Source organism: Condylostylus longicornis, unplaced genomic scaffold, assembly GCF_029603195.1.
Source record: "Condylostylus longicornis isolate FDR11 unplaced genomic scaffold, ASM2960319v2 ptg000143l, whole genome shotgun sequence".
Taxonomy (NCBI): Eukaryota; Metazoa; Arthropoda; class Insecta; order Diptera; family Dolichopodidae; genus Condylostylus; species Condylostylus longicornis.
The window spans coordinates 625,104-637,373 of NW_026578111.1; the positions used below are offsets into that span (position 1 = coordinate 625,104).

Below are 12,270 nucleotides of genomic sequence, written 5' to 3' on the forward strand. Positions count from 1 at the left end.
TTTTATAAGGTATTTTTTAAAGCGGGAGTTTTATTTCTGTAACTTCAGTACAAGGTGGCAGAAATTATGTATCCATATTATAAAAGCGAAGCGATTTTAAAACAAAATTTGACTATTAAAAAAAAATATATATGTAATTTACATATTATATGTATATAATTTGAAAAAGACAAATAATATTAACAAAAAACTTAAAATTTGTAATTAGTAATTGTCACTACATTTATTGTAATATGAACTATGCATTTTTTATTTTTATTTAAATTTTGTTTCAAAAATTTAAAACAAATATTTCTTATGAATATACATACATACACGACTTTTGTAAGTCTTTTACATTTAATTTAAAAAAAAACACTTTTTGAATTTAATATAATTAAAACACTTTAAAGTTAAATTTTTATGATTTATTTTATTTATGAAAAATCAACCGTAAACTTATGGTATCTAATTATGACTGAATTACAATTAAAATTCTTATAATTAAGTTTTATAATTCTTAAGACTAAAATTGCTGATATAAACAAAACGTGGCAAAAATTGTATTGCGAAAGTTTTACTGATAGCTAATGACAAATTTTGTAATTGGAGTGTCTGCATTTATTTTTATGAGAAAGAATTATTTCCACAGAATAACAGGAAGTGTTGCGTCATTCATAGCAACTGTATTAAATGTACTACAGTTAATACAGTTATAGTATGTAACTTCTCCCCCGTTCAGACTTGAATTCTTCTGAATTTTATTAATATCAAATTTCTTAAATTTTTTACATATTGCAAATACTCCAAAACAAATTATTACACTCAATATTATAATTGTTTCAGTTATTAAAATATATGAAACATTTTTATGATAATGTAAAATTATGAACAATTTCATCAAATGTAATTTGTGTTTTGAATTTTTTAAAATTTTCATTATTTTTACTTATAGGATAGTAAAATCTTTCTTTTAGATTTGGTCTTACATTTGAAAAATAATGGTCCAATACTTTTAATGAGCAATTATTTAAATGAATAAGTACATTTTTAGATAGAACAAGATTTCCATTATCACAAGTTTGATTTAGTTCAATATTTTTTGCATTTTTTATTAGAATCGTTTCTTCATCAATTTCAATAATTTCTGTAATATTATTATTTATAAGTTTGCAATCATTTTTAAATGTACAATGTTTAATCAATTTTAATTCATTTAATGTTTTTGATTCTTCATAATGGTCATTTAAACTATTATACTTGAAAATTGTTTCTTATACATGATCAATTTCTTTATACAAACTATTTGGTAAAGGAATTATTAATTTTAATTGAAAATTTTTAATCTTACTAGGAATTTTAACAGCAAGTAATAATGAATTTTCTTGAAATATAGCTACTCCGAATCTAACATATTGTAATTTATAAAAATCTATATCGTAATTTTGGATTTCCTGATTCGTAAGAATATTAGTGTGGAATATACCATGCCTGGCTGAGGCTAAATTATCCTGAATTTGATTAATTTTTTCTTTAATAAGTTGGATTTTAAATTTTAGTTCGATGTAAAAGTTATGCTGGATAGTGGGTTCCTCTATTTTGTTAAGGCTTTCTAATAATAAAGTTCGATCCTTTTCTTTAGATCGCTTTAGTTGATTGATTGGACTATTAAAGTGATCATTTATTTTGACTTCTGCATTAGCATTATAAGTTGACTGGTTGCTAGTGTATGTTAAAGATTCTAATTGTCTGTCTATATTTTGCCGATCGATATCTACATTAAACTGACTTTTTGGTCTATTGTACAAAAAAGCCAGTTTGATGTAGTTCCTAAAGCATTTATTAGTCCATTTATTTGGGTGTAATTGTTTTAATTTTTACGATAAATTGAGCAATCTCAGACTCCAGTATTGTCCTGTATTTTAAATTTACGTTTTTTGTAATTTCGGAGATGTTTTGTAAGGTGTAGTAAATTTCTTGAATGTTTATAATGTGTACAATAATGTCCGTTTTTGTGACTAAATCTGTTTTGTCCAAATTTATGCTTACAAAAACAGTTTCTGTTGTTATAGTATTAACTTCCAATGAGGCTAAACTAGGTGTTGTTAGAAGTATGACCGTCGTCAATATTTTCCATACCTGAAAATTTTGGAGGTCGTTTAATATTGAATATATGTATTTTACCAAGTCTAAGCTTTTTGAACTTTGGTTGCTCCTTATGCCTATGTTTTCATTTAATTTATTAATTTTTTTAACTTTATCTGTTTCTATGTTTGTTTTGACCCTTTCAAAATCTACTTTACGATTCTGTACCTCAGATGGTTTAAATTTAATTGTGGAATGATATCGCTCATTATAAATTCTGATAGCTTGTTGTACAAGTCTCTTAACATATTTATCCTTATTTTGTATTCTAAGAATTCTAAATATTTCCGCGATGGAATTGTGGAATCTTTCAATGTCACCATTTCCAGTGTGTCTATTTGGTTTAGTAAGGTGTAGTTCTATTCCCTCCTCCTGTAAAAATTCCCTCAACTGGATAGTTTTAAATTCATTATCTGCGATAATTTTCTTGGGTTTACCTGCCCTGCTAAAATGTCCTTCTAATTGTTCTATTATAGTAATATTAGTCCTATCCGTTAAGTAATATGCTGTACCGAATTTTGAAAATTTATCTACTACGGTTAGGAAAACGTGTTTCATTATAACATAGGTGTCTATATGTATTCTATCATTAATGTCAGTAGGTGTTTCAGTCAATTTAAATTTGGGGTTTATTGGATTTCTATCGTACTTAACTTGTTCACATTGATCTATTACAATTTGTATTAGTTCAAGCAATTTTGGGTAGTATATTTTGTTTTGATTTGTTGGTAGGTTTCCTGAATACCTGAGTAAAAACTTTCTTTTACGTGATAAAGTGATATCTGTTTTACAGCTTCCACTTCTGTTCTAAGTTCTCGTGCCCTAAACGAACTTTTTATAAATTTTACTTTCCTATTGTTTGAATATAGCTCTATTAATTTTTCCTGCACTACGTTGTATTTACCGTCATGTAATTCTGGAAATATACCTGTTGTACCTTTTTGTATATATCCTCTAAATATTTCTTTTAATCTAGGAAAATCGTGTTCTGCTATAAAAATGATTCTTCTACCTAATATAGTCTCAAAATCTGTAGTTTTATTATTCGTTATTATTATTTGGGTTTTGTACTTGTTAACGATTTCTTCTTTGATAGGTGTGTGTTACAATAGCTCTTCTTCGGCTGAATGTACTGTAGCTAATGTTTCACTTCCTTTTTCGTCTTCCATATTAATTAATTCGAAATCAGATGAATCTTCTACGTTATTCGAGTTAGTAATTTCTGCTGTAACCTTCTCATCTGTATTGGTTTCCTTTCCAATTACTGTTTCTTCACCAACTTCAATGCGGCTTAAGAAATCTGCTACCTTGTTCTCCTTACCTTTCAAGTATTTTATATCGAACTGATACTCGCCTAATTTAAGTAATTAAATGATTGGTGTCTCGGAGACATATCCTTGCCTTTGTATTTAGTATGTAAGAATTTTATAGGTTGGCGGTCAGTTAGTATTTTAAATTTCTTTCCGTACAAATATGGGCGAAAGTAATTTAGGGACCAAATAATTGCTAAGAATTCTATATCCGTAGCAGAGTAATTTTGCTCGCGGTGGTTTAAGGTTCTAGATGCGAAACAAACTGGATGTCCTTGCTGTGATAATACGGATCCTATTGCGTAGTTTGATGCATCTGTTGTGACAACAAAAGGTTTTTCAAAGTTTGGAAATCTTAATATGGGCTGGCTCGTAATTAGAGCTTTAAATTTTTCAAACGCAATAATGTAATTTGGGTCATTTATGTTAATTCTTATGTTCTTTTTAAGATATTTTGTTATCGGCTGTGCCACCTTGGCATAGTCCTTAGCAAATTTTCTATAATAGCCAGTTAGGCCTAAAAAGCTTTTTATTTGCTTTTGCGCTTTTGGTAATGCCAAATTTTGTATAACTTTTATTTTGTTCGGATTAAGCTTCAGACCTTCGTTCGTTAGTATGTGCCCTAAGAATTCTGTCTCTTTTTTCAGAAAATTGCATTTATCTGTTTGTATTTTAAGGTTATTTTGTTCTAAAATTGAAAAAATTTCGCTTGTCGCTCTAACATGTTCTTGAATTATTGTGCTAAATATAAGAATGTCGTCTAAATAGACTACACATGTTTTATTTATATGTTCTCTAAGAATTTCATTCATTTTCGCTGGAAAGTTGCCGGCGCGTTTTTTTAAGCCAAACGGTATTCTATTGAATTCATATAGTCCGTGAGGTGTGACGAACGCCGTTTTCTTCCTATCTTCTTCATTTATAAGTATCTGATGGTACCCTTTTGCCAGATCGATCGTTGTAAAATATTGTGCCTTTGCTAATTTGTCCAAAATTACATCTAGCAATTTGTGCAAAATTGGTAGCGGGAACTTATTATCCACGGTGACCTCATTAAGTTTCCTATAGTCAACTACTATTCTGAACTTCTTTTTGCCTGAGTTGTCTGCTTTCTTTGGGACTACTATTAAGGGACTGGAATATCTCGAATTACTTTTCCTGATTATACCTTGATCTTCCATCTTTTTGACCTGTCTTCGCCCTTCTTCCTCGTGGTACGGTTGGTATCTATAAAGTTTTGAATTTATAGCTTGGTCAGTTGTTGTGACAAATTCATGTTCGACAGCCGTGGTGCTTGTAAGCCTATCACCCTCCTTATAAAAAAATTTACAAAAGTTTTTAAGTAACTTGTTTACTTCGTTTTTTTTTTCTGAGTTTAAATGATCCAAGTTTAAATTTAAATTATTAGGCTCTGCAACTTCTAGACTGTGTATTTCTTTAAACATATAGGGATTATTTTTAAGTTTTATCCATTGATTATTTAGAATAATATTTCCTTCTTCTAGACTTATTTTGCCATTTAAATTTTTTAAAATATCTGCTCCTATTATAAATTGGTAGATACGGTTTGGTAGTTCCTTCACTTTCCATTCATCAGTGCATTTGGATAAACCTTTAACTTTTTCGTCAATTATACTAAGCGTTGAGCCTGTATCAATTAATGCTAAAAACTTTTGTTTCTCTATTGTTATTTCGATTATTGGTAATTCTTCCAATGCTAGTTTAGAAAAAAATTGATATTATTTGATACGTCCTCGCAATAGTTATAGTTCGTATCGTTTTGTAATCGGTCTTGTCTTTTTCTAGTGGTGTCCTGTTGAGGGGTGAGAATATCCTGACTCACAATTACGCTTACTATTGTTAGGTCTATATTGCCTATGTCCATTGGTTCTACCAGATTATTACCTTGATTATATTGGCCTATATTATTTCCAAAATACCCTGATCTGTGAATAAAGTTTTGTTGTTTATTACTTTGTCTGAAAAATCCTGAATTATTGTTTCGACTCGGGTTGGAATAATTTTTATTAAAGAAATTGTTATTATTGAAATTTTGTCTGAATTGACCAGAATGATTTCCAAAATTATAATTAGTATTACTAGGATTTTTATTCGAAGCGAACCGTTCATTATTACCAGTGTTAAAATGATTAAATTTGCCATTCTTAGTACTACAGCTTTGTTTTACATTATTTCGAGCATTGCAATTTTTGTTGTTATTATTATTATTTTTTGAAAAATTATTACGATACTCTGCTCTATTACAGGTATCTTCGAATCTACGATTACTCATGATTTCTAATATGAAAATATTATTTATCAAAATCCTTCTTCATAAATTTTATCCAATAGAGTGCCTTGGCACATTTCTCTTATGGTATTTACTAATATTGAACTAACATTGCTTAAATCTACATAATTATCTTGCTTATAATATACTTCTAACTCGTCTGTTTTATATTTAATTTGTTGAACAATAATTAATAATTCACTTACCGAATTACATCTGATGTTGTTAATTCGTCTGTAGATCTCCGCTGGCTCGACGTCAGGTTTGTATCTGAGCCTTAATGTTGATTTGATTGGGTTCCAATTATCTGGCTCTGATATATTGATAATACACTTCTTCGCTTCATCTTGGTTTTTTTCGTAATTTATCGTCCTCACCAGTAGTTTTTTCAGTTTATTATCTGTTACCTTCGTTAGATAATACTCGATACTGCTAATAAAAGAGTTTACTGAAACATCACCTCTTCCGGTGAACGTTGACATGTATCTGACTTCCCTTAAAATTTTTTCCGTAATTAGATTTGTTGCATCTCTCTCCTGGTAGTGTTGAACGGCAGCTGTTAGTTGTCGAATTTGCTGACCTCTATTGGCAATTTCGTCCATCATGTTCTGCTGTTCTTGAGCCATAATGTACCTTCTGTAGCTTTGTCTATTTTGATCAAAACCTTGGTTTCTTTTCATAAAAATGCTTGTTCACTTTAAAATTTTTGTTTTACTATTTCCTTTGTTCTATTTAAGGAAAAAAATTTTAGCTTTAGTTCCTATAAAAATTTTCTAATTTTATTTTTGTGTGAACTTTTTACCGCTGTTTATGTTAACATTCTCAAATGAAGAGGAGATGAAAAAAATTTATGAAATCGATCACATAAATAGGACGAAAGTTAGGATAGAGGCACTTCGAAAGGATAGGACCATTCCGCAGTGTTAAAGGTGTCAAAGATATGGGCATACACAAAAATTTTGCCAGAGAGAACCGAATTGTGTTCCAATGTTAAGTGGCTGCCTGCACATTTAGTGCAGGCAGCCACTTAACATCAGATTGTAGTAAGCCAAAGATTACTGTAATAAAGTGTTCCAATTGCTTGGAGGCCCACCCAGCAAACTATAGGGGTTACCTTGTAGCTAAGAAACTGCAAAAACGTAGAAATAAGAACAGCAACATCAACTTGAAGAATTCTGAAAGGCCACCGAGGCAATTAACCTCGAGAATAGTCTCAAAAGATGTAACATATAAAGACGTTCTCCAAACGAAAACTGATGACGATGGCACGAGCAATAAAACAAGGGCCAGTAAAGTGAATGTTTTGTATAAAATGCGAAATATGATGCTGAACATGCTAGATATGATGGAAAAAATCTCTTAGAGATTGAGCATTTTAGAGAGCGAAGGGAAAAAATCGAGTACTAAAAGACCTGGTAAATGATGGCACGAGGTAATTTCAAAATAGCAACATGGAATTGCAATGGTATTGCAAATAAAAAGGACATGCTTGAAATTTTTCTACATACACAGAATATAGACGTGTGCCTAGTAACTGAAACACATATGACCTTAAGAAGCTGGATTCGGTTTCCAGGTTATAGAATTTACAACTCGAACCACCCTAGAAATATAGCGAAGGGCGGAACGGCGATAATAATAAAAGAAAATGCCTGTATAAATGACAGTGGTTCAGATCACTTCGACAAAGCAAAAATTTGGAGTGGCTGCTTTATATTATCACCTCAGATTAAAATTACGGAAGGAATGTTTCAAAACGTTTTGACAGACCTAGGCGATAGATTTATATTGGGGGGTGACTTTAACGCCAAGCACACTGATTGGGGTTCAAGACATACTTCAACTAAAGGAAGAGAATTTACGACAGGAATTGGCGGCACGGGGTGCCTTTTTCACTCTACTACGAAGCCAACGTATTGGCCAACCGATGTTAATAATTGTCCAGATTTAATAGATTTCTTCGAAACAAAACGGATGGCGAAAAATTTCATCGAGGTACATGATAACTATGATCTTAACTCTGATCATTCGGTGGTTATTCTTGAACTTAAGAAAAATATAGTTATGAAATGAGCGAAACCTGCGCTGTCAAATGGAACTACAGATTGGTCAAGATTTCGCTTAGAGATTGAACCACAAATAGATCTAACCAAAAGAATAAGAACGACCCAGCACATAAATGAGGAGGCCGACAACTTTACTAAAATTATTCAAAATGTGGCTAACTATCCCCCACATATACTAGAAAAAGTAAGACGAAGCAGGCGGGCGAGAAAGAGGTGGTAGCAAACGCGTGATCCTACTGATAAAACCATATATAATCGTGAATCGCAGCAATTAAGACGCTTTATTAGAAAATACAAAGAGGATTCGGTTGCTGATTATGTTCAAAATTTGACGGCGTGTGAGAAAACCAATTGCTCACTGTGGAGGGCAACAAAGAAAATGAAGCAACCTATCAAACATCTCGCTCCTATTAAAAACAAAGATGGAGCGTGGGCAAAAACTGACAAGCACAAGGCAAATGCGTTTGCGGATCATTTGGCCGATATATTCTGCCCGCATGACAGTCAGGGCTTGTATAAAAAGCAGGAATCTGCTTTTGTTGGGGATAGCGTGACCATTCCAATTGTCAAGGAAAGAGATGTTATAGAAGAAATCAGGACTCTTAAGCCTAAAAAGGCCCTAGGATTTGACCTAATAACGGCCGATATTTTGAAAGAATTACCCAAGGCAGTATGTTTTGTAATGCGTGTATAAGGTTCAATTACGTGCTTGAAATTTGGAAAGTTGTAGAGATAATCATGCTGCACAAACCTGGCAGGGCGACTTCTTATAGACCAATCTCATTGTTGCCGATGACTTTAAAACTGCTAGAGAAACTTTAATTGAGAAGACTTTAGCCTTTAATTGAAAGTAAAAGGTTGATCCCGAATCATCAATTTGGTTTTCACCGGAACCACTCATCCATAGATCACATTCATAGAATAACTGACATAATAGAAAATTCACTGAAAGAAAAAACAATATTTTCTAACATTTTTTCGGACGTAGCCCAGGCCTTCGTTAAGGTTTGGCATTGTGGATTAATAAAAAAACTTAGGCGATTACTACCAAGGCAGTATGTTGACCTGCTCGAATCTTACCTGACTAATAGGGTATTTCGAGTTAAACAGGAAGAGGAGTACTCTTCGCTTAGGGATATCAAGTCGGGGATACCACAGGGAAGTATATTGGGCACGATATTATACTTGCTATACACGTGTGATATTCCTGAATCGGAAGGAGTGACAACAGCTACATTTGCTGATGATACAGCAGTTATCGCAATAGGATGAAATGAAAATGAATCTACACAAAAATTGCAAAGGGCCAGTGATGACATCTCAAAATGGACAAGAAAGTGAAATATAAAACTTAACGAGGTGAAGTCAATACACGTAAATTTCACTAATAGGAAAGTTGACAATTCATTTTCGGTTCGAATAAATGGCGTCTTGATTTCGTCCGCAAACACGGCGAAGTATTTGGGAATGACGTTGGACGCGAAGCTCAGATGGAAGGAGCACATAAAGAAAAAGAGATCTCAACTAGAGGAGGAATACAGAAAGTTTGAATGGCTTTTGGGAAGGCGTTCTAAATTGACAATATACAACAAAGTTTTGATATATAATCAAATATTTAAGCCTGTCTGGGCTTACAGTATTCAGTCATGGGGCTGCGCTTTGCAGACTTATATCCAATCTATACAAAGATTTCAAAATAGAGTATTACAAGACGTTGTAAACGCCCCTTGGTATGTCCGTAATGCCGATATACACAGGGATCTCACGATCCTAAGTGTCAGAGAGGAAATTAAAAAGCAAGCAGCCAATCATAAAATGCGTTTATCCAATCATGTCAACATCGAGGCGGCTCGATTGGTTGACAATCAAAACTTTTTTAGGAGACTTAAACGAACGAAACCTCTCGAGTTAGTTTAAAGTATTTTATCTGGAACAATGAGTACTTAGTATGCTATTGTGCCAGATCAAAAGCTTGTAAATAATCAAAAAGGTTAGAGCAAAATTAATGGTTAGTCGTTTCCGACTAGTTTTATAGTTTATTTTGTGGAGGGTGTTTTTTAGTGGATTAAAGTTCCACACTACTGTCTTTCGTCTGGCAGTGTCTTTCGTGATTTTTCACCCTTCTCCTCTTTTTGTGTGAAAAAAAAATTTATTATTTTTTTTTTTTTTTTAGTTATCGGTTCGTATCACTGGATTGTTTTTTTTTTCTTTTTTATTTTAAATTTTTAAAATCCTACCGTAGCTGCGCCACTTTTGTATGTCTTTTACATTTAATTTAAAAAAAAAAAAATTTGGAATTTAATATAATTAAAACACTTTGAAGTTAATTTTTTATGATTTATTTTATTTATGAAAAATTAACCGTAAACTTAAGGTATCTAATTATGACTGAATTACAATTAAAATTCTTATAATTAAGTTTTATAATTCTTAAGACTAAAATTGCTGATATCAAAAAAACGTGTCAAAAAAAGTTTTGCTGATAGCTAATAACAAATTTTGCAATTGGAGTGTCTGCATTTGTTTTTATGAGAAAGTTTTATTTCCTACAGAATTTTGAATAATAGGAAGCGTTGCGTCATTCATAGCAACTGTATTAACTGTACTAACTGTATTATACGTAACTCACGCGTATCGGTAATAGGCATTTTTTTTTATAAATTGCTTAAAAACTATGCATCGCCTACATTTCGGCGATGCATAAAAAGCCCAAAAACGACGTTTAGCTATTAAATTTCGAATCATTATTAACATTTCTAGTCAAGTAAGCGACTTGAGTGAAGCCGGCTTCAGGTTAAATAACGTTTATATAGACAATAATAAGCTTGAAGCAGCCATATAAACGGGGTACATACATATTATTACATCATATTGTGTATCTACCTTGAATAGATATGTACCGTATAACATAGTATGAAATTTTAAATTTATAATTATTACTTTCATACATTCGAACGTTTTTACCTAACTTTTATGAAACGAAAAATAAAAAAAAAATTTTTGTCATCAAAATAAAAATAACAAAATTTTTACCTAGCTTAATTTAATTTTATTTCAGTTCAATGTTTTTGATACACTTGTTTATTTACAATATTTTGTTTCTTTCTTGCCTACACAACTCTTATTACCATCTATTTCGAAATAAAAATGGAATATTTTAAAAATTTGGAAGCAAAATGCAAACGAAAACTAATGGAATGGAACGAGTCGAACTACTTACTCGTATTAATAGATATACTTTAACGAAAACTCACGGAATGGAACGAGTCGAACTACTTATTATTAGATATACTTTGTGTTCAACTAAAGAGGTCGTTAATAAGTCGGCAACAAGATAAGATGTATTAGGTATGTATTTTAAAGTACAAGTGGAGTTAATTCCAGTGTTAAATTTTAATTAATAAAAACTATTGTTCATATAATAAAAAATAAATATTATTCAGAAGAAAATCAGACGTTTAATTTTATTTTATTCCTACAAAAAATTCAGGTTTTGGGCATCTGCTAAATGAGAAAGTATAGGAGTTCTACATAATAATTAAAAGAAGAAAAAGGAAAAATTATTCATAATTAACAGTATTGTGGAAAATATAAAATTTGGAAAACTAATGAAATTCAATATCTAAATATCATATGAATTACTTCTAAACACTATTCTGAAACATTATGTGTTTAATTATTATTGCATGTGCTTACACGTGCAGACATGTGCAGTTAATATTTTGTGCTCTTATGCCATAGACCAAGAAATTAAATCATTTTATTTAATTGGTTATTTGGATAATTCTGAAGTAGGGTCTATTGATTTAAGTGTCGATGAAAGTATAAATAAAAAATATATTAAGGAATTTCATTTCATTGTAAAACGAACCATTTTATTCTTTACCTAGGCGCTAATCATTTTATGAGTCACAAGAAATTTTAAATCATTTATTGAGCCAAAACATTATTAGACCAAGTGAATCAGAATATTTTTCTCCTATTTTTTTAGTCAGAAAGGAAAACAACGAACTTAGGTTATGTATGGACTATAGGTTTTTAAATAAAATTACTGTTAGGGATAAGCTTCCAATTCCATTAATAGAAGATGAAATTGTTGAGTTAAGGGGAAAGCGTTGTTATATTTCTTTGGACTTAAGGAATGAATTTCATCACGTTCAAATGCATCCGGATTTAATTAAGTACACACTTTTATTACTCCGGGGGGCAGTTTGAGAATCTTAAGAACGCTTCGGCTGTGTTTCAATGATACACCACCTTAATTTTTAAACAAATGATTGAAGCAGGAAAAGCATCTATTTATTTCTTTTAATTATGAGAATAATTTAGAACTTAATTTAAGTAAATGTAAATTTATTCAGGAAAACATTAATTTTTTAGGAAAATCTGCTAGTTGTGGTAGAATTCAATCAACGAATAAGGAATTTGTACCTTCAAATGTTAAATATGTATATAGTTTTGTTGGATTATGCTCTTATTT

At 31.1% G+C, this 12,270-nt stretch overlaps 1 protein-coding gene across 4 annotated transcripts in view; it reads right to left on the minus strand.

Annotated features, from left to right (window-relative positions):
- LOC129615663 (diacylglycerol kinase theta) overlaps positions 1-12,270 on the minus strand; it is a 133,609-nt gene that overhangs the window by 84,591 nt on the left and 36,748 nt on the right. Inside the window, exon 9 of one of the 4 annotated variants that reach the window (XM_055530986.1) lies at positions 6,296-6,452. The exons of the other annotated variants lie outside the window; for them this stretch is intronic. Within the exon in view, the coding sequence (XP_055386961.1) occupies positions 6,417-6,452 (36 nt within the window). The 3' untranslated portion in view covers positions 6,296-6,416. Of the gene's footprint in view, positions 1-6,295; positions 6,453-12,270 lie in introns of those variants that run through there. 4 annotated transcript variants of the gene reach the window in all.